This window comes from Saccopteryx leptura, chromosome 4, assembly GCF_036850995.1.
Source record: "Saccopteryx leptura isolate mSacLep1 chromosome 4, mSacLep1_pri_phased_curated, whole genome shotgun sequence".
NCBI classification, from domain to species: domain Eukaryota; kingdom Metazoa; phylum Chordata; class Mammalia; order Chiroptera; family Emballonuridae; genus Saccopteryx; species Saccopteryx leptura.
In genome coordinates, this window is record NC_089506.1 from 185,901,301 (window position 1) to 185,924,672 (window position 23,372).

The 23,372-nt window shown below is 37.9% G+C and overlaps 1 protein-coding gene and 1 non-coding gene across 2 annotated transcripts in view; both read left to right on the top strand.

Annotated features, from left to right (window-relative positions):
* SLC12A2 (solute carrier family 12 member 2) overlaps positions 1-23,372 on the top strand; it is a 95,700-nt gene that overhangs the window by 27,899 nt on the left and 44,429 nt on the right. Inside the window, exons 3-9 of the mRNA XM_066382141.1 lie at positions 107-182; positions 475-570; positions 12,883-13,022; positions 14,653-14,763; positions 16,646-16,754; positions 20,419-20,546; positions 20,664-20,748. Of these exons, the coding sequence (XP_066238238.1) occupies positions 107-182; positions 475-570; positions 12,883-13,022; positions 14,653-14,763; positions 16,646-16,754; positions 20,419-20,546; positions 20,664-20,748 (745 nt within the window). The remainder of the gene's footprint in view (positions 1-106; positions 183-474; positions 571-12,882; positions 13,023-14,652; positions 14,764-16,645; positions 16,755-20,418; positions 20,547-20,663; positions 20,749-23,372) is intronic.
* Positions 5,760-5,835, top strand: TRNAA-UGC (transfer RNA alanine (anticodon UGC)). The gene has a single exon. It is a non-coding gene; the product is annotated as a tRNA-Ala (tRNA).

Below are 23,372 nucleotides of genomic sequence, written 5' to 3' on the forward strand. Positions count from 1 at the left end.
TAGTTTTAAATGTAGTTATCCTACTCTTAGCTAGTTTAACATTTATTGCTATATTATATTGATCACCTTTTTTTTATCTCTGATTTGGCCTCTTTTCCTTTCCCAGGTACGTTGTATGTTAAACATTTGGGGTGTGATGCTCTTCATTAGATTATCATGGATTGTGGGTCAAGCTGGAATAGGTAAGTGAAGTTACTGCTCGATTTCTTTGAGAACGAATAAACAATAGTAGTTGTGTGCATATCTAGGCTCTGAACCTCATAAAATACAAGCAATTTTTAGTCATTCTAAACTTTGCTCTACTTTGTATAAGATTGTTGTCTTAATGTCACTTTTTTCATAATTCTGATTTTTCTAAAATGGGATAAAAATAAGGTAATTATTATGATATTCGGTATACTTGGACAAACCAGTTCTAAATATAGCAGGTTTAAATAAGAGCATATTCTCAGTCTCTTCTCTTCTTCTGTAAAGGTCTGTCAGTCCTTGTAATAATGATGGCCACTGTTGTGACAACTATCACAGGATTGTCTACTTCAGCAATAGCTACCAATGGATTTGTACGAGGAGGTAAATTCAGTCTTGTTGCATTATTGTTATCAGATTACTATTACTAAAAAAAAATGAGATTTAAATCTTACTTTTTTTACCTTTAAAAAGCAATATATCAGCCTATATAGACAAGAAAGTGGCTACTAAGCCCTTTCAAACTAGTGTATTTGAATATAAAATTTTACATTGATCCATCCATATACAGCACGTAAGCTTTAAGTTATTTAGAGTGTTCGGTGTATTTGGTAGCAAGAGTGGAGCTTCTAACTGGGTTTCTCATCCACTGGGCTGCCCTTTTTCCTCCTCCCAGGCTTTAGCCCTTAGATCAGTAGGGCTAAAGGGTTGTCCTGCATTTGGTCTGTATTGTATAGGTGTGACTTCTTTCCTTCCCACTGAGGGAAACTTAGGCACAGTTCTTTCCTCATTTTCTAACAACTTTTGTGAGTTACACTTGGGACCCTGAATTCATACCTCAACTTGAGCTATCTTCTGTGGATGGATGCCTGAGGCCTCTTTCATTGGAGTTCACAAGTTCTGCCTACTAGGATTTTACCCTCCCTGTGAAGAGTATCCAGGAGACCAGGGGAGTGGCCGTGGGACCCCTGAGAACACAAGAAAAGAATCTTATTTTCCAAACAAAAACTCATCATTCAGCTAGAGAAAGGAGAAGAATTGTGTACCAGCTTCTGTAATGTTATCGTAGTATATCACCTGAGAAAAGTATCAACCTGTTCCATCTACCTCAACTGTTTTTCAGATCTGTGTTGGATATTACACATGATTTCTTATTTATCTGCATCAGTTTTTTGGAGAGATTGAAACCTAGGTTGAGCATTTCATTCTTCCCCATTATCTTCATGTTTCTTATATATCAGAGGATTCAGATCACTGGTCCTGGGGAAACTTATAGCTCACATTAATATGATTATGATGAACATGCAATCACTATTTGCTAAAGTTGCATGTGTAATGAGTCTGGATTGAGCAATAATGGGCTCTAAGATGTGGATATGTCCAAAGTTATCAGAAAACACTGAGAGTTGTTTCTTGGCTCCTTGTGTACTGGGTGCTCCCTGCTTCATTTCTTTCTGCTACTATTGGGGATTGGATTTGGAGGGAGAAAGGGAATGGGGTGTTAGGTATTTGACGGAATAAGGAAATCATCAACGAATTTCTCCTTCAGCTCTTCGAATCTAGGTTTTGAGCCTCAAGAAAAATGGGGCATGAAGCCACTGACAGTTTGAGCCCCAGACTGTTTTCCATGTGAATCCAAACTTAAGAGCTATGTACAGGTTTTCCTGCATTGTGACTAAAACTTATTTCATTTTTCAATACTACCAATAGTGTTTGTATATATTCACAAATAAATCTATCTCAGAGATTGTGTCTAGTCCTCTGTCCTAGGAAACTAAGGAAGTATGAGAATGTGGAGTGCATGAAGATGTGTCACAACAGATTACCATGGTGCAGGTTTGCCTGAGTTCCCTCAAAATGACAAAATCAGTCAGAAAGGAAGAAACTACAGGAATGAACCAGTTGAATCCTACAAGTCTGAATTCTTCTGTTATTATCAGATATTCATACAGCTGAGAAAGTAAATATGTTTGTTGTAATAATGAAACCTATAGAGGAAAAAGGGAGAAAGGCAATAACTAAATATTTTGGAGCTTTGCTAGAAGGCATTCATTTTCCACTTGTCATTTGGTGACTGGACACCTGGCTGATCCTTTACAGAATATAAATGAGCTGCATCATGTACACTGAACATTTCCTGGAGTCTCTCAGTGAATGTAAGCCCCTTCTGTCTTTTCTGTTTTCTGCTTCATGGACTTGGAGACCCCTAACAGGATTTATTGGTTTCCTGAGAAAACAGTACTTTCCACATGGGAGAAGGTAAATACAGACTTAGAACTGCTGAGATTACCTTGCATCCTGTCCTCATGATTCTAAATCGAAAGTATCAGATTAGTGTGACTCATGGATTTTATCCCTAAAAGGACTCATTTCTTAGCTCTGCCCACAACAATCACCTATAACAAATGATCCACCAGTAGCAACGAGCACCCCTAGTGCCCACATTGTGTATTTCTATTCAAGGAACCAGGGAACCTTGGAGAAAAGATTCCAGATCTGGGCAGGAAATGTACTAGAAGAGCCTAGATAATCTTCTCACTTCTGGAAGTAAAGAAGGTAATAAAGGCTACTAATTTCATATCAAAAGGACCCCAGAGCCAACTTGAAGAAGTTAATACTGACTGAAGTTTGCTGTTTGAACAACCATACTATTACCACTAATAACTGATTTGGATGAAAACGTATAAAATATATAAATTCATAGACACCACCAAAAATCTCATTTTTCACCTTTGAAGAATACTAGGGAATGCTGTGAACTTGATAAAGAATCTAATGTTGAATAAAGTTTTCAAAGAATTCAGTGCTGAATAAAGCTTTACTTAATAAATGTGAAGTGTGGTTATGGGCTAGAGGGTTGGAGGGGAGAGGATTGTGGTGAAGGGAGTAAAGAGGAACAAATATGGTGATGGAAAATGATTTGACGTTGGGTGATGGACTCACGATGCAATCAACAGTTCAAATGCTATAGAGATGTTTACCTGAAATCTATATACCCTTTTATTTATTTATTTTTTTAGTTGAGAAAGAGAGAGACAGACAGATAGGGACAGACAGCAGACAGGAAGAGAGAAAGATAAGAAGCATCAACTCATAGTTGCAGTGCCTTAGTTGTTCTTTGATTGCTTTCTTGATGTGCCTTGACCAGCAGGCTCCAGCTGAGCCAGTGACCCCTTGCTCAGCCAGAAACCATGGAGTTATGTCTATGATCCCACGCTCAAGCCAGGGACCCACGTTCAAGCAAGAGATCCCCGCTTAAGCTGGTGAACCACGCTCAACCCGGATGAACCTGTGCTCAAGTCAGCGACCTCAGTTTCAAACCTGGTTCCTCAGTAGTATACCAGGCCAACACTGTATCCACTGAGCCAATGCCTGGTCAGGTGGAACCTGTGAATTCTTTTTGATCAATGTCACCCCATTAAATTTAATTTTCTAAATCTAACCTAAAATCTTTACTTGGACTCAATGTAACTAAGAACTTAATAAAAGAGATTTTTTTCTTTAAATAATTTACATAAGTGAAGGAAAAAGATATAGAATATTCCAACTTTGTAAATTAGAATATTCCAACTTTGTAAATCCTTTACTCAGTAGGAATACCTGTGAAGCATTGTTTCCCAACAAACTTAATGTGAATTGCATCGTGCCTGCAGCTTCAGGAATCATTTTATAGAATATGCATGCAAGGGAGACAGGAGCTTACTAAATGACACTATAAAATGACAACATCACATTCCAAGCTGGGAATCTCCGTGGAACAAGAAATTTTTATTTAACAAAATTTTCCAAGGAGCAAAAGAGATAGGGAATTAGGATTGAAAACAAACTTTAAGAAACGTTGTATAAGTGTGACTTTGTTTGCTGTTCTTAACAATAAACTATGTTTTAGTAGGATGGGACCAAGGATGCCTGGATTGGATCTCCTCTAGCTCAACCACTGGACTTGATATGGGCTGTTTCTCTTAAAAGGGCTCCACAGAGTAGAGAGGGACAGAACCAGAACTGTGCAGAGGATCAGGGTGCCAAAGGCTTACAGATGGGAGCAATGGAGGGTACTATGGGAGTCGTGTGAGGAGGAGGCCCCTAACAGGATTTATTTTGGTTTTCTGAGACCCGACTTAGTTTTCTATGGACTGAAAGTTGTCAGTAAGGAAATTAATAGGGAAATATTTTACCTAAAAATTTCCTTAAAGGTTGCAATTGTTTTGTTTAGTAATTTCAATTTGGAGAGCTCCCTTTTAAACTTGTGTAGTTATCTTATTAATAGAACTATTTTGAGGTACTGCTTGATAGTTTAATTTTATTTATCTTGATTCTTAACTAAATTATGACATTTATACTTTATTAATATTGAATAATATTTTATTCTTGTTTTGTAAGATACGTGTTTCCAGCCCTGTGGAAGTTTATGAATGTATACTTTTCCTAGTGTTACGTGCTTTTTGCCATGGCAGAGATTTCATATTACAAAGTAACCTTAAATTGGTTTTAACAGTACCTTTTAGAGATTAAACAGATACCAGTCTAGAAAAGTGTAGGTGTGGAGGTTGATTCTCCTCTCTCTCCTTCCCTTACTCCCCCACTCAATCTTGGCTGCCACACTTGGACAGAAGGACCTTGTTTGTTTGTTTTTGCATCTGCAGTGGAAATAGTTTTTAAAGTATGGACCGCCTGTAAACATGTAATAATGTCCAATTCTGAAGTCTAGGATAAAAATAATATGGGAACATTCAGTGTTTCTGAAAAAAAGAGTCAAAATTCAGAAAATAAAAGATGCTTTGTTTCAGGCTTGATTAGATTTTAATAATTATTTTTTGGTGTGCTGTTTAAAGTTACTAGCAACAGGTTAATGAATCATCCCCTCAGTTCCCTGTCTTTACAGCATCAGAATAGCAATGACAGTGACTGGCATCACCTTACCTTCCTCTCTGGCATAGTCCCTGCCCTAACAGACAGTTATGTTCTACAGGGATTGCAGAATAGGAAGGGGCTCTGGCTCCTACTGGGCTGCAGTAACTGTAGTCTTCTCCAGAGTTTGGATTCTACAGAACTTTCTTGGGCCATGTGCAACAGGTTCTGCAACGTAGATGGTCCTGGCCAGTGGCCACTCAGGTCTGCATTTCCTGAATTCACAGAGCAGAGTTCTCCTATCCCCACTTAATCTGTGATACAGACTCACTTGTGAAATAGATGACAACCATAGGCAGCTGTTTACAAAAGGAAAGTGTAAATTCTGGTTTGTGAATCATATTGTATTATATGAATTGAGCAGTAGAAGGGAAAAAGTTTCTCAGCTCTTTGATTCAGAGCATTACGCTAAAAGCAGAAGTCAGTACACTTTCAAATAAAAACCCAGGTTGTATCAGATTTTAGACAGGTAGTTCTGAGAATATAAATATAAACCTGCCTTTTCTGTGACTAAGTTGAAGTTTTAGATTACTTGTATTTCAGTCAGTCAATAGATAACGGAAAAATTTGTGACGGGCACTGGTTTTGTAATAGTGAAAATCAGACAAGATCCTGTTTTCTTGGATCAGAAAATAGTAACAATTCTCTTTCAAGAGCTAATTGTGGCCCTGGCCGGTTGGCTCAGCGGTAGAGCGTCGGCCTTGCGTGCAGGAGTCCCGGGTTCGATTCCTGGCCAGGGCACACAGGAGAGGCACCTATTTGCTTCTCCACTCCTCCCCCTCTCCTTCCTCTCTATCTCTCTCTTCCTCTCCAGCAGCGAGGCTCCATTGGAGCAAAGATGGCCCGGGCGCTGGGGATGGCTCTGTGGCCTCTGCCTCAGGCGCTAGAATGGCTCTGGATGCAAAAGAGCGACGCCTCAGATGGGCAGAGCATCGCCCCCTGGTGGGTATGCCGGGTGGATCCCGGTCGGGCACATGCGGGAGTCTGTCTGACTGCCTCCCCATTTCCAGCTTCGGAAAAATGAAAAAAAAAAAAAAAAAAAAAAAAAAAGAGCTAATTGCTAGGCATGATACCATGGTTTTGACATACGTTATTTGATTTACTGTGACATTGCTTTTGGTCTCATAATTTCTAAGGATGATGAGAGCAAAAATGAAACAATTTATACTCATTTTATTCAACAAAATTAAATGTTATGCCAATTATACTGGTTAATCTTTTTTTTTTTTTTTTTTTTGTATTTTTCTTAAGTTGGAAACGGGGAGGCAGTCAGACAGACTCCCGCATGTGCCCCACAGGGATCCACCCGGCACACCCACCAGGGGGCGATGCTCTGCCTGTCTGGGGCGTTGCTCTGCCGCAATCAGAGCCATTCTAGCGCCTGAGGCAGAGGCCACAGAGCCATCCTCAGTGCCTGGGCAAACTTTGCTCCAGTGGAGCCTTGGCTGCGGGAGGGGAAGAGAGAGACAGAGATGAAGGAGAGGGGGAGGGGTGGAGAAGCAGATGGGCGCTTCTCCTGTGTGCCCTGGCCCGGAATCGAACCTGGGACTTCTGCACGCCAGGCCGACGCTCTACCACTGAGCCAACCGGCCAGGGCTGGTTAATCTTTTTAAAATAGTGAAATTTCAGAATTATCTCTATTTACTTAACTCTTTTTCTTTTCTCTGAAATAAATGAAGACCTCACTTTTGTGAGGTGAAGCCAAACATTGGAAGTGAGGGAAAACTACCATTTCTCACATGTTGTAAGTGATAGGAAGTGCTTTCTGTACTTGTAATCATTGACTGTCACATTTTTTGTTTAGTCTGTGTTATCTGCACCAATAGAAAGGCTTACCTTCTAATGTAATTATTTCCTTTCCCCTTCTCATAAATACCAATTGCATTTGTCTCCTAATTGGAACACTGTTTGGGTTTCTGCCTGAATCAGTGAGTACTGAATTGCTACTCTTATTGATAGCAATAAATATTAAGCTGCCTCGCTTTGAAAGGGTTTTTATTTTTTAGGTTAACAAGTCCATTATATAACTTTATTAATTCCCATCATCACCAAGCAAGGCGTTGTAGGTTAGAATTTAGCTCCATGCTTCTTTCATTGCTAATTTCTTTCAAATTACAGCCTTTCAGGTCAGTAAAATGTTTGAAGAAACTATAAAAAGCAGTTCTGTAACAGATGTATTATCAGACTTTATTAGACTTAATATAAACCTGTTCAAATAAAACCCTGCTTATAGCCATAAGTAGCTCAGATGTGAATCTGGGAGGTCATCGGAAATAACTTTTGACTTGGGTTTTTGGGTTTTGTTTTTGGGGGGGGTTTTTTTGAAGCAAGCGAGAGGGATGGACAGGGACAGACAAGAAGGGAGAGAATGAGAAGCATCAAATTGTAGTTGCAGCACCTTAGTTACTCATTGATTTCTTTTTCTTTTTTTTTAATATTTCTCTATTTTTTTAAGATTTTATTTATTCATTTTAGAGAGAGGAGACAGAGAGAGAGAGAGAGAGAGAGAGACAGAGAAGGGAGGGAGGAGCAGAAAGCATCAACTCCCATATGTGCCTTGACTAGGGAAGCCCGAGGTTTCGAACCAGTGACCTCAGTGTTCCAGGTCAACTCTTTTACCCACTGTGCCACTGTAGGTCAGGCAGATTTCTTTTTCATACATGCCTTTACTGGGGGGCTCCAGCCGAGCCAGTAACCCCTTACTCAAGCCAGAGACCTTGGGCTTTAAGCCAGCAACCTTTAGGCTCAAGCCAGCAACCATGTGATCATATCTATGATCCCACACTCAAGCCGGCAACTCTATACTCAAGCTGGCAACTCTATACTCAAGCTGGTAAGCCCATGCTCAATCCGATGAGCACACAATCAAGCTGGTGACCTCGGAGTTTTGAACCTGGGTCTTCAGTGTTTCAGGTTGACACTCTATCTACTGCGCCACCACCTTGTCGGGCTTGGGTTTTTCTTTGATTTACATGGAAATATTTCAATTTTGCCAGTCTTTAATTATTAAAATTACTCTAACTTGGTTCCTAAAATTGTCTGCTGCAGAATTAGAGTTGTATGTCTCTGCTATTATTTATTTATTTAATTATTTATTTATTGAATTTATTGGGATGACATGGTTAATAAAATTATACATAGGTAGAACTCGGAGATTGTTATACTAAGTGAAATAAGTTAGTCAGAGAAATAAAAATACCATGTGATCTTACTTGTACATGGAATATCAGGAACTAAACAAACTGAGGAACAAAAAAGAAACAGACATGGCTTCATGGAACAGACTGACAGCTGTAGAGGGGAGAGAGGGGGGGACTGGATGAAAGAAGGTGAAAGGATTGGCCAAAGTAAAACCATATGTACATAACACATAGACGCAGACAACTGTGTGGTGATGGCCAGAGGGAAAGGGGGCGGGGGCGGGGGAGGTGGCAAAGGGAAGAAAATGGGGACGGAAAGAGACTTGGCTTGGGGCACTAGGTGCACCATGCAGTGTTCAGATGATGTTTTGTTGAGTTGTATACTTGAAACCTGTGTGATTTTTGTGAACCAATGTCACCCCAATAAATACAATTTAAAATTATATACAGATGTCAGATGTACAATGTTATATATTATATTGTGTGTTTACCACCCCAAGTTATATGTCTCTGCTTTTGAAGTTTAACTTATTCAAGTGATCAATCACAATGATAACATAACACCCAATCCTTTTGAAGATTCTATGTTTGTTACTTTGCCTTTACCTATTTTACTTAATAATGGCAACAGAACAGAGAAAATTTGCCAAAAATTAAGGGCAAATTCCATATTCTGTGTTTATAAACCAGGATGTTACAGTGTTAGACTGCATTTCCTAGAACAGTAACCAAAATGTATATGACCTGTATTTTCATTTCCTTAATGGTGTCATTTGAAGAGCAGTACTTAGTTTTGATTGCATCTATCACATTTCTTCTTTTGGGGCTTATGCTTTTGCTGCTGTATTTAAGAAATCTCGTGTAGCCGAAGGTCCCAAAGATTTTCTTTTAGGAATCAGGATTCAGGTGGATGTTCAGTTACTACTCCAGCACAATTTGTTGAAAAGATTATCCTTTTTCTGTTTAATTGCTTTTGCACTTCTGTAAAAAATTAATTGACCCTAATTACCCAGTCATCTATAGATTCATTGCAATTCCTATCAAAATTCCAATGACATTTTTCACAGAAATAGAAAAAGTTGTCCTAAAATTACCATGGAGCCACAAAAGACCTCAAATAATCAAAGCATTCTTGGAAAAGAACAAAGGCTAAAGCATCATACATCCTGATTTCAGACTACATAGACATCTAACATATGGCGAGGGAGCCAAGAATACTCAGTGGGAAAAGGATAGTCTCTAAGCAAATGGTGTTAGGAAAACTGGGTATTTACGTGAGAGTGAATGAAATTGGACCTTTTCTCACACCACCCATAAAAATTAAGTCAAAAAGCATTAAGGACTGAAATAGAAGACCTGAAACCTTAATATTTCTAGAAGAAAACACAAGGAAAAAGCTCTTTGTCATTTGGGTTGACACTTTTTTTTTTTTTTTGCTGTGACACCAAAAGAACAACAGAAGCAAAAATTGACACCTGGGACTACATCACACTAAAAAGCTACTGCATGGCAAAAGAAACAACAGAATGAGAAGAGAACCTAAAGGATGGGGGAATAATTGCAAAACATATATCAAATAAAGGGTCAGTCCACACTAGATAAGGAGCTCATATAACTCAAAAGCAAAAAAACCCAATCTGATTAAAAAGTGGGCAGAAGACCTGAATAGGCTTTCCAAAGAAGAAAGCAAGTTCATGAAAAGGTGTTTAGCATGTCTAATCATCAGGGAAATGCAAATCAAAGCCACAATGAGACAGCACCTCACACTGGTCAGAATGGCTATTATCAAAAGGATTAGATAACAAAAGCTGGTGAGGATGTGGAGAAAATGGAATCTTTGTGCATTCTTGGGAATGTTAATTGGCACAGCCACTAAGGAAAACAGTATTGGAGGGACCTCAAAAAATAAAACTACCATATGATCTAGCAATTCCACTTCTGAGTATTTAGTCAAAGGAAATGAAATCATTTTTTTTGTAAAGATACTTCCATCTCTATGTTCATTATGTTCATTGCAGTATTTTTTTTTTTAATTGAGAGACAGACTCCTGCATGCACCTGAATGGGATCTATCCAGCAAGCCCCTACCAGGAGATGTTCTGCCAGGCTGGGCCACAGCTCTGTTGCTCAGCAACTGAGCTATTTTAGTGCCCGAGGCCAAGGCCATGTAGCTATCCTCAGCGTCTGGGGCCAACTGTGTTCAAACCATTTGAGACATGGCTGCGGGAGAGGGAAGAGTGAGAGGGAGACAGGGAGGGGTGGAGAAGCAGATGGTCACTTCCGTGTGCCCTGACCAGGAATCAAACCCAAGACTTCCACATGCCAGGCTGATACTCTACCACTGAGCCAACTGGCCAGAGCCTGCAACATTATTCTTAACAACCTAAGTGTTTACTGATGGATAGATGGGTGGATGGATGGATGGATGGAGAAAATGTGACACAGTGATCCCTTGTCTATTGTGGGAGTTAGGTTCCAGAACCCCATGCGATAGGTGAAAATCCATGAAGTAGCAACCTTATATTTATTTTATTATTTATATATCTTTTAAGGCTTTATAAACCCTCCTCACACTCTTATAAACCTTTCCCACACTCTTATAAACACTTCCTATGCTCTTAAACACTTTCTACTCTCTTAAACCTATATAATTTTAACAATATATAAAATTCTAATGGGTACTCACCAGTAGTATTTTATTTCGATTTAATATTTTAATGTTTTAATATTTTTATTTTTTTATAGTTTTCAATTTTTTTAGGCTAGAAAATGCTTATTTTACCACAAAGGTAATTAAAATAATAAATATATAAAAACACCTATATACCGCAAAATCCCGTGATATAGTAAAAAATCTGCAATACAAAATTAGATATATACAATTTAAAAATCTGCAATACAGTGAGACCGCAAAATGTGAACCATGATATGGCGAGGGATGACTGTATATATTTATACACACACACACAAATACAAAGGACTGTTATTCAGGCATAAAAAAGATCTTGCCGCTTGCAACAAGATGGATGAAACTTGAGGACATTATGCTAAATGAAGTAAGTCAGAGAAGGACAAATAACTGTAATCTCACTTTTATGTGGAATCTAAAAAAGCTGAACTCCTAGAAACAGAGTAGAAAGTGGTTACCCAGGGGGCTGTGAGAGAAATGAGATGGTCAAAGCACAGACTTCTATTTATAGTAATAAATTCTGGGAATCTAATACATAGCATAGAGATTGTAGTAAATAGTACTGTTGTATACTTGAAGGTTAAGAGTGAATCTTAAATGTTCTTACTGTAACAACAATAAAAAATGGTGATTCTGTGAAGTGTGAAGGATGTGTTAACTAACCTTATTTTGGCAAACATTTTGCAATGTATTACATGTATCAAATCATTACATAGTACATCTTAAACTTACACAATATTTTATGTCAATTATATATTAATAAAGCTGGGGGAAAACTGACCCTACGTGTGAGATTCTATTTTTGAATCTATGCTGGTCCATTATCTATAGATGTAGCCTTAATCCAATACCATGCTCTCTTGGTACTGTAGCTTTATAGTAATTCTGGAAACTAGGTAGTGTGAGTCTTCCAACTTTGTTAATTTTCAAAATTGTTCTGGCTATTTTAGTACTTGAGCCTTTTTATAGAAATTTTAGAATCACCTTGTGAATTTCTTTTGAAGTATCCTGATGGGATTTTGATAGGAATTATGTAAAATCTAGAGAACAGTTTGGAGAGAACAGACATCTTAACTGCCTTTCATTCCATAAACATGAATGAAATAAAACATATTTAATTATTTTTTGGGTTTGTCAGTATATAGATTTTGCAAATTCTTTTTTTTTTATTAAGTGAGAGGCAGGGAGGCAGTGACAGACTCCCCCACATGTGCCCCAACCAGGATCCACCCAGCAAGCCCCCTACCAGGTGATACTGCTCTGTTGCCCAGCAGTTGAACTATTTTAGTGTCTGAGGCAAGGCCATGGAGCCATCCTCAGTGCCTGGGGCCAACTTTGCTCAATTTGAGCTATGGCTGCAGGAAGAGAAATGAGAGAGAGGGGGAGAGAGAGAGAGAGAGAGATATGGGTGGGGGGGGGGGGTGGAGAAGCAGATGGTGGTTCCTCCCATGTGCCATGATTGGGAATTGAACCCGGGACTTCCACACACCAGGCTGACACTCTACCACTAAGCCAACTGGCTAGGGCAGTAAATATTTTTTAGATTTAAGTATTTCCTGTTTTTGAGTACTGTTGTAGGCTACTTTTTAAAATTTCAGTTTCTAAATGTTCATTGCTAGTATATGGTAAAATGATAGATTTTTGTATATTATAACATGTCTATATTAGCGTTCTCCAGAGAAACGGAACCAATAGTGGTGTGTGTGTGTGTGAAGATTTATTTGAGGGAATTGATTCCCATGATTATGGAGGGAAAGTCCAAAACTTGCAGAGTGGGCTTGCAGTCTGTAGTCCCCCACAAGAGTTGATGGTGTAGTTCAAGTCTGAAGGTCATCTGCTGCAGAATTCCCTCTTTCTTGGGGGAGTCTGTCTTTGTTTTCTTCAGGCAGTTAGCTGAGTATGGAGAAGGACATTTAAAATACTAACTTCAGTACTGTTGTTTTTTTTCCTTTTCTTTAGGAGGAGCATATTATTTAATATCTAGAAGTCTAGGGCCAGAATTTGGTGGTGCGATCGGCCTGATCTTCGCTTTTGCCAATGCTGTTGCAGTTGCTATGTATGTGGTTGGATTCGCAGAAACTGTGGTGGAGTTGCTTAAGGTAATTCGCCTTTCTTTTAGTCATTTGTTTCCCAAGTCTTTATTGACGGCTTATGTGCCACTCACCATATTAGATGCTTGGAATGCAGTGAAGAACTCATAACTCATTCTTCAATTTCAGTGTGTGAGACAAAGAGGAAAATCATTATAGAATGTCAGAAGTGGGTACCTGTAGGAGACCTTGACAACACAGAGGGATCACTTAACTTACCATCCAGAAATGGTGGTGGCAGAGGAGTGTCAAGGAAGGGAGTCTAGACTTGAGCAGGCAGATAGGGGAGGTTGGGTGGGGTCTGAGGGGAACGGAAGAAAAGGAAAGAGGCCTGGTAGGGATAGAGTATGGTGTTAAACTATAGATATTTCTATATGACCAGAGTACAAGGTGGCAGGACATTTAAAACTAGAGAGAGAAAATATCAAGTCAGGAAGGGTCTTGTTTGCTATTATATTAAATCTTATCTTGATTGGAGTTCGGGACCATGACATGATCAGATTACCTGAGATGACCTAAAGAACTATGACCACAGTGTAGAGAATGGATTGAGGGATCACAACTGGAGACAAAAACCATTTAAATGGTGGTTATAGCTATCCTGGGGAAGGGGAAGATGTGGCTTATATTAAAACAATGATGAATGGGATTGGAGAGGTGTGGGTGAATTTGACAGATTTTTTCAAAAAGTCAATTAAGTGGATTGGTGGTTAATATGGGAAGAGGGAAACTAAAGAGAGAGAAGGACTTCCAAGTTTACACGTAGACTTCTGAGTTGGGGAGTCAGATGGAAGGTAATGCCATTCATTTGAGATAGAGAACACAGAACAGTTTAGATGTCTAATTTGAGGAACCAGAGGTGAATATCAGAAGAGCTGGACAGAATGAGTCATTGGGATGTGTCTAGTTAGAGCAGTAGAAGAGAATTAGGATTCAATATTATTAAATGAACTGACACAGTTGTTCATGTTAGGATGTTGTAACTCTTCTGCAGTAGCATGTGGTACATTAGGAAGTGTAAGCTCTGAAAACAACTGGCACATGCTATTGCCCTCTTTGCTAGGCCAGAAGCGTGAAGGGGAGGAAGGGCTATAAGTAAGCAAGCAATGTGATCAGTAAGAGTTCGTGTTCTTTCATTGTTAAATTTAGTGTATGTTTTTAATTACATTGATACTGAACCACAAATACTTTTTTGCTCATAGAATGGTAACCGTGTATTTTGGACAACTGTGCAAAAAGTGTATTCTTCTCTTTATGCAAAGTAAAAGACCGTGCAAATCATGAGTTCACTAATCACAATAAATGCAAAATATTTTTATGTGAAGAAAATCCTAACCATTAGTACTGTTTAGTCATATTATGATTTTTATTTACTTGTTAGCAATTCCCTTTTTGATTTACTGTGTCTGATTAAATATAACATTATTAATTGATCTTATTTTTGATGTCATCAGATCCTTGAATGACAGACACATCACTAATAGTTACTCCTTTTTCATAGGACTTCCTATTCATTTGTTAAATAGACAGTTATTCAGCTTCTACATGTAAGGCACTGTGCTCTCTCTAAAATGTTTTTGAAGAATTAGACTTTATCTAAAATATCTAGTATTGCTTATTACATTTATAATTTTTCTAGGAACATTCCCTTTCTATGATAGATGGAATCAATGATATCCGAATTATTGGAGCCATCACAGTGGTGATCCTTCTAGGTATCTCCGTAGCTGGAATGGAATGGGAAGCAAAGGTAAGTAGTGACATCACTGGACTGTCTGTAAATATTTAATATATGAACTTCTATAGCTTTTGTTTTAGGAATGTTATAAAGTGTGGTAACATTTTTTAGATTTTGAAAGATCCTAAGTAATTATTTTCAGAAAAACTTATGTTAGATTATTTCTAATTGACAAGACGGAATATTTGGATATACCCATCAGTCTAGGATCCAGATAAACACAGTACTTTAAAATTTTTTTACTTTTAACTTCCCTCCCACCTGTGATTTACATTATATAGAAATGCTCAGGTCAGTATGTTAGGTAGCCCAAATTAAACTACTGGCTTTGTGATTTGTTACAAAGTTCAATTTCAAAAATAAACATGGGGGCAGCAAACTTCAAGTTGGTGCCATTAGGGATTAAAGAAACTAATTTTGCTCCTTGCTATTGAAATCTCAGAAATCATGACTACTAAGCCAATACCACTGTTTCCGGGAGAAATTGCTGACTTCTCATGTTAATATGTAGGCAGAGCACCCAAAAAAAGGGTGGGCAAAAGTAAGTTTACATTTTTGAGAACAAGAAAAACTTTATTCTTGTATTATTATTAATGAAGGCAAGTGGACAACGGTAAACCTACTTCTGCCCACCCCTGTAAATATCTGTGTCTTTGAGAGAATATGCCGTAGTACAGCTCCTGTTTCCTGAACCGTGCATATCTGCAAGGATGTTGCTGAGCATCTCAGAGTTGCTTCAGGTTTCTTTGAGTTTACTTTATAGATTGTATAAAATCACATATTTGTATTATATAAGAACTATGATAATATTTACTAAGTCAAAAATTTAGGAAAGTCTGAAAGAATAATTTCCTATGGTAAGTAAGTCATTAGTATAAAATTAAATGATTTACTTACACTTTTCACAAATTGACTTCACTGAGAATTATTTCATACTGACTGGGATATTACCATGTAAGTGGTCCTTATTCTCACAGGTGACACAGTTTTTCATGAGTATCTGCTCAGATTTATTGGGAGGTTAAAAGTGGAAGAGGAGAGAGGGTGGGAAAAATGGGCGAACAGGGGTTCAAAGAGTACAGACATGCAGTTATAAAATAAGTAAGTCATGGGATGTAATGTTCAGCCATGGTGACAATAGTTAATAATATTGCACTGTATATTTGTTAAGAGAGTATGTCTTAAAAGTTCTCATCACAGAAAAAAAAATTTGTAACTGTATAGAGATAGATGTTAACTAGACTTCTTGTAATCACTTCACAATATATCCAAATAGCAAATCATTATGTTGTATACCTGAAACTGATATTTTCAGTTATGTACCAATAAAACAAACAAAAAAAGTGAGAGATGGGAGATGGTAGTTCTCATAGATTGTTCCTTTCCTCCATTACCATTGCTACTTAAATTCCTCTCCTGGGTGTTGTCTTCTTTTTATACTTTTCCTTCTTTTCATATAGATGTCACACATTCAATATTGTGTTTGTTTGGACTTGTATGTAAAACTTGGGTATGTAGCAAGTATGTTAGCCATGTCAAGATTGTACTGTACCTTGGAGGGGACAGGAGAGGGATCGGTAGTACTAAAAGCCCACAGTGTTTTGAAAGTTATAGTGCTTTATGATTTGTGGGAAGGCATGCACATCATTAATTCATTTCAAGTATATGGCATCATCCTACTTTTGCTATCCATTTTTTTCCCCACTTCACTGAAAATTCTTGTTCATTCACTTAATAAAAGTTTATGGAGCACCTACTCTATGCTTGTCATTGTTTGAGGCACTGAGGCAACAAGACAGAAATCCTTTCCCCCATGGAAGTTACCTTCTGGTGGAACTGAACCAATGTACAGCATAAAAGATTTGATTTTGATTTTAAATGTTTGAAATTCTAGGCTCAGATTGTTCTTTTGGTGATTCTGCTGCTTGCCATTGGTGATTTCGTCATAGGAACCTTTATCCCATTTGAGAGCAAGAAGCCCAAAGGTTTCTTTGGTTACAAAAGTAAGTAAAAAAGATAAAATTTTTAAAGGTTCATATTACACCATTCTATTAGTAAATAAGTTTAAATACATTTTAGATGTATTGTGATGTAATTGAGTTTGACTAATTGGCAGTTCAGTGTGGTTTTGTATCCTTAATGTATGTTACAATTGAAATAAAATATCACTCTTATTTATATCTTTACTTTTATTATTATCAACAAAAGGTAACAGAATGTAAAACAAAATCATTGCTACTGAAAAAAAGTGTGTTAGTTCTCTACTGATTTTGAGAATGTAAGTGAAAAGTAACTTCTGTTCTGACTTGGCTTTTTTTTTAATTCTGATGTGGCTTTTTCATTCTTTTAGTTGTATTTCAGCACAACAGTCTAAGTGTCTGAGGAACTAGAAATAAAAAGGAACTAGAAGTATTAATTTCTGTGTAATTGCAGTTTAAGTTTTTCTATAGTTTTTATTATTAATTGTGTGGGAATTTTCCACAGTTTTCATCTGTATTTTGTGCTCTCATATATTTGTGACATTTCTTCTAATTATGAATATTTTTACTTCAATTTTTTACATTATACATTTTTACTTTTTTTTAAGATTTTATTTATTATTATTTTTTTTAGAGAGAGGAGAGAGAGAGAGAGAAATCGGGTCGGGGGAGTGGGAAGCATCAAACTGTTGTAGTTGCTTCTCAAATGTGCGTTGACTGGGCGAGCCCAGGGTTTTGAGCTGGCAACCTCAGCATTCCAGATCAATGCTTTATCCACTGTGCCACCACAGGTCACATTATATTATATATGTTTTTGAACATCTGTTTTTGTCACTTTTATTTTATTTTTTTTGTTTTTGTCACTTTTAAAAGTAGTATTAAAAATTATAGTGAATGAGTACTTCTAAAAATATTCCTAACTGTATATTTTCTACTTACGACTTTAATCGATTTAAAAAATATCTGCTAGCCCACATTTTTCATTTTCTTTATTTCAGATCCTTGGCAACTTATAATACGTAATAGTATTACATAGTTGGCTAGAATAGTAATAATTTACATTGTATTTAAGTGGCACATCTGGGCCTAATTCATTCTGAGGTAAATAAATCTAAATATACCTTGGATTGTGACTTTTCTTTTTGGTGGTTGACACTGCTTGGGTCTCCTCTCATTGTACTAAGGCAGTGCTAGTAGTAAACAAATTATATTGATAAACTTGTCAGTTCAAATGACTACCTAAAGAGGATTCATTTTCCCCTCTGTTTTTCTTTCCGATATGACAAGTATTTCTCTTTCACCAAAGACCAGTGTCTCTGCTGTTTTCTGGATCCTATTTTTCACTTCCTGAAAGGCATTTATCCTTTTATAATTGCCTCACTTTCCTGTATCAAAACTCTCACCTCTTATAAGCTTATGAACTTGCTTTAGTAATTCTCATCCTTGAAAATGATGTCTCTTGTCTTCTGTTCTCCTCCAGTTACTACCTCATTTTCTAGTTCCCTTTCATAAACAAATTTCTCAAATTCATACCTCTCACTTATTCCTTATTTCAGAATAATTTCAAACTTGCAGAGAACTTGAAAATTTGATACAATAAATCCCTTCCAGTGGTCAGCAAACTCATTAGTCAACAGAGCCAAATATCAACAGTACAACGATTGATATTTCTTTTGAGAGCCAAATTTTTTAAACTTAAACTATGTAGGTAGGTACATTCCTTATCGAGGTAGCGCCCGCACGTGGTATTTTGTGGAAGAGCCACACTCAAGGGGCCAAAGAGCCGCATGTGGCTCACGAGCCGTGGTTTGCCAACCAGGGCGAGATTCACCAATGATGAATGCTTTTATAGTCTATGTTTTTGCCACATTTGTTTTATAATTTCATGTGTATCTAACTACTATGACTGCTAAACCTTTTGAAAGAAGCTACAGATATCATGACTTGTCTCTCAACCCTGTACTTAAGCATGTATCTACTAAGGAGGACAATTCAGGGAGTATTTCAGTCCCCGTCTTCTCAGCAGTGTTATACTTAGTTGTCCCATTCTCCTTGAAATACTTTTCTGGTTTTGTTTGATGTCACACTGGTCACTTTGTTTGTTTCTCCTGACACCCCTCTTCTCTTCTTCCTGTCCTGTGAATGTCAGAGTTGCACAGGTTTGGTTCTGGGCCTTCTAACTATATTCTTTCCTTTAGTGATGTCTATTTTCCTGGCTCCAAATGCTATTGAGATACTGCCACGTTTTTATTTCTGGATTTCTCTGTTAAACACCAGACAAACATAGCTGCTTATTTGATGTCTCTCCTTCCTAATTCTTCTCAGACTTTTCCATTTGAGTACATCAAAAGAGCCCAGATCTCGGTGTTTCCCACCTGCCCCTTTACTTTCCAATCTTTCTTTAATCGGTATGTTCCTCTCCCCTCTCAGACTGACCCACTGGAGTCACCTCCTAATTGATCTGCCTGCTTCAGGCGCTGATGCCTTCAGCCCACTGTCCACACAGCCTTAACCACATCATGTCGTTTGCATGTTTCTAAGCCTACCTTGGCTTTTTGCTATATTTAGGATACAATCTAAACTCCTTTAAAATGTTGCATAGTCCCACCCCCACTGATCTTGCCTACCTGATTTTATTTTCTTCCTTACTATAATAAGACCTTTACATTCTTTTAGTTCCTTAAAAGAGCTAAGCCTTTTTCCTACCTCTGGGCCTTCATAAATGTCATTCTTTATTCCCGGTGTAATCTCTCCCCTAATGATCACCTGCCTGATTCTTGTTCAGTAAAGTCTCTTTTAAAGTATCGTCTCCTTAGTTACAGCTCTTTAGCCTCCTGTAACCACACTGAATTAGGTTCTCTCATTCTTTATCACAACACCCTGCTTCCGTCAGTACATTTGCTATTCATAATGGCCTGTTTCTTTACTTATTGTGTCGCTCCCCATTGAGACTATTAAGTTCTATAAAGGTAGGAACAATGTGTAGCTTCTTGCCAGTGTATCTCTTGACATACTAGATGGCTTAAGTACAGGACCTAGCACATTGTAGATACTCAGATATTGAATGGATGGGTGGATGGATGAAAAATGACAGTTAATTGGTTCTTTTAGTGTCAGTACCTCTCAGAATAGATGGAAACGGTAGGACTATTTGAAGCTTTCATTATTGTTGAAATGGAAAGGACCTTTACCTATTTGCTCTATTTAAAATTACTTGGAAGCCCCAAAAATAGCCTAAAAAATTAAACAAGTCACCACTGGGAAATAGAGAAAGCTGTACAGATAGTATTTAAGTTGGAAGAAAAAGAAAATGGTTCCAGATTTGTGTGATGTTCCTTTTTTTTCCTACTTCCTTTCTTATTTCTTTGACCTCTTCAGGGGTTTATCTACACTTTGACTTACGTTTGGACTAATTAATGGTAGCCATCAAGTTAGAGGTGCTTGAAACTTGATTATTAAAATACACAAAATAGTAGGGAATGTCCCAGGTCAAATCATCATTTTAGTTGTAAACTGTTCCCTCTTATAAGAAAACAGGAATACCAATATGTGAATTAGGAAATATTCAAGAGTTTATCAGATACCTGAACTGAAGAAATGGTAGGGATCATACATACCACTTACTCTTGACTTAAACTATTATGTTCTAATTTGCTCTTAATTGCCGAAAATACTTTGTTCTCTACAGCCGAAATATTTAATGAGAACTTTGGACCAGATTTTCGAGAAGAAGAGACTTTTTTCTCTGTCTTTGCCATCTTTTTTCCTGCTGCAACTGGTATTCTGGCTGGAGCAAATATCTCAGGTGATCTCGCAGTAAGTACTGCACTGGTTATATTAAAAAGTACTGTATTGGTTACATATTAATAATGATATATATTTATATATATATATTTAAAGGTAGACATAATAAAAAATCTTCTTGTTTTCTAGGATCCTCAGTCAGCTATACCCAAAGGAACACTCTTAGCCATTTTAATTACTACGGTGGTTTACACAGGAATTGCAGTATCTGTAGGTAAATGCCTCACATTTCTTTATATGCTTCAGAAATTTCATGATGTACATACTATAAATAGTTATTGCATGACATTTTTAAATTCATAAATATTTCAGTAAAAGACACAGTATCACATATTTGAATTTAAAAAACAGTTTTAAGTCAACTAGTAGTGATTTTATGGAATTATCTAAACCAGCAAAGGCTCTATTGCTCCTCCTCCAGGATTTTTATTAATTATACTAAATTAGAAAGTGACATAAAATCTTCTCTGCAAAATCTTAAATTTCACTAAGCTAAAGAAGCATTTATATGTAAAAGTAATGCACTTAACTCTCTGATCTTTATACATTATTGAATATTTTTTATAGTGGTTACTTAATATTTTCTTATAATCTTTTTATATAAGATTGTTTTAATGCTGAGGTCGCCGGTTCGAAACCCTGGGCTTGCCTGGTCAAGGCACATATGGGAGTTGATGCTTCTAGCTCCTCCCTCTGTCTCTCTCTCTCCTCTCTCTCTCTCTCTCTGTCTCTCGCCCTCTCTCTCTCCTCTCTAAAAATGAATAAATAAATAAAAAACATTAAAAAAAAAAAAAGATTGTTTTAAGGCCATTTAAGGCCTAGCAATTTTTTTACCATAAAAACTGATTTTGATGAATAGGGCATACTATATTGAATGAAAAAACTAACTGAAGTCTTAATAAATTGAATGCATATTGTGTTTAACCATTTCAGTACACTTAATGGACTTGGAATCACAGCATTTTAAAACTTGAAAGGACTTAAGTGTTCAAGCAGTTTCTAAAATCACTGTTTTATAGCTACCAGAAATGAAGCTTAGAGATTTCACTACCAAGGATAACTCTTTCTTGCTTTAAAGAATTGTTTTCATGGCGTCTGACCAGGCAGTGGCACAGTGGATAGAGTGCTGGCCTGGGACGCTGAGGACCCAAGTTTGAAACCCCACGAGTGCAGCTTGAACATGGGCTCATCTGGCTTGAGAGCAGGGTCACTGGCTTGAGCATGGGATCATAGACATGACCCCATAGTCAGTGGCTTGAGGTCTAAGGTTGCTGGCTTGAACCTAAGGTCACTGGCTTGAACAAGGGGTCACTGGCTTGGCTGGAGCTACTGGCTCAAGGCATATATAAAAAAGCAATCAATTAACAACTAAGGGGCTGCAACTATGAGTTGATGCTTCTCATCTCTCTCCCTTCCTATCTGTCCCTCTCTCGCTCAAAAAAACATTGTTTTTATGACAAAGCAGGTTTTTTTGGGTTTTTTTTTGTTTTTAAATAGTCTTTAAAGGCTGTGTATAATGGTAGGTTCTATGTATAATTCAGAGTTTTTACAAACTCTGATATTAATTTATATATAATTTGCATGCAGTGGTTAAACGTCTCAATTTTTTTTTAACACAGAGAGAGAGTCAGAGAGACAGATAGACAGGGACAGACAGACAGGAATAGAGAGATGAGAAGCATCAATCATTAGTTTTTCGTTGTGCTTTGCAATACCTTAGTTGTTCATTGATTGCTTTCTCATATATGCCTTGACCATGGGCCTTCAGCAGACCGAGTAACCCCTTGCTCGAGCCAGTGACCTTGGGTCCAATCCGGTGAGCTTTAGCTCAAACCAGATGAGCCTGCGCTCAAGCTGGCGACCTCGGGGTCTCAAACCTGGATCCTTCCGCATCCCAGTCCGAGGCTCTATCCACTGTGCCACCGCCTAGTCAGGCTAAACGTCTCAAATTTTTAATTACACTTGCATGAAACCATATACTTTACCCAGGAAACATAGGTATATTCTTGAAATGTAAGCATTGTTTTTAATGCATAAATTCTAGCCTGACCAGGAGGTGGCACAGTGGATAGAGCATTGGACTGCGATGTGGAGGACCCAGATTCGAAACCCTGAGGTTGCAGGTTTGAGCACAGACTCAGGTGGCTTGAGCTCAGGCTCACCAGCTTTAGTTCAGGGTCACTGGCTTGAGTGTGGGATCATAGACATGACCCCATGGTCGCTGGCTTAAGCCCAAGGTCACTGGCTTGAGCAAGGGGTCACTGGCTCTGCTCTCAAGGCACATAAGAGAAAGCAATCAGTAAACAACTAAGGTAGGGGTCCCCAAACTACCCCCTGAGGCCATTTATCTGGCCCTTGCCTTACTTCTGGGAGGGGCACCTCTTTCACTGGTGGTCAGTGAGAGGAGCACAGGATGCTGCAAAGCGTGGCATTGCTCACATACAGTACTACTTCCGGTGACGCAGGATGCACGCGTCACGGCTCCGGAAGCGCGTCATATCACTTGTTACGGCTAGCAGTGACAAATATGGAACCGGACATTGACCATCTCAGCCAAAAGCAGGCCCATAGTCCCCATTGAAATACTGGTCAGTTTGTTGATTTAAATTTACTTGTTCTTTATTTTAAATATTGTGTTTGTTCCCGTTTTGTTTTTTTACTTTAAAATAAGATATGTGCAGTGTGCATAGGGATTTGTTCATAGTTTTTTTATAGTCCGGCCCTCCAATTGTCTGAGGGACAGTGAACTGGCCCCTGTGTAAAAAGTTTGGGAACCCCTGAACTAAGGTGTAGCAACAAAGAATTGATGCTTCTCATTTCTCTCCCTTCCTGTCTGTC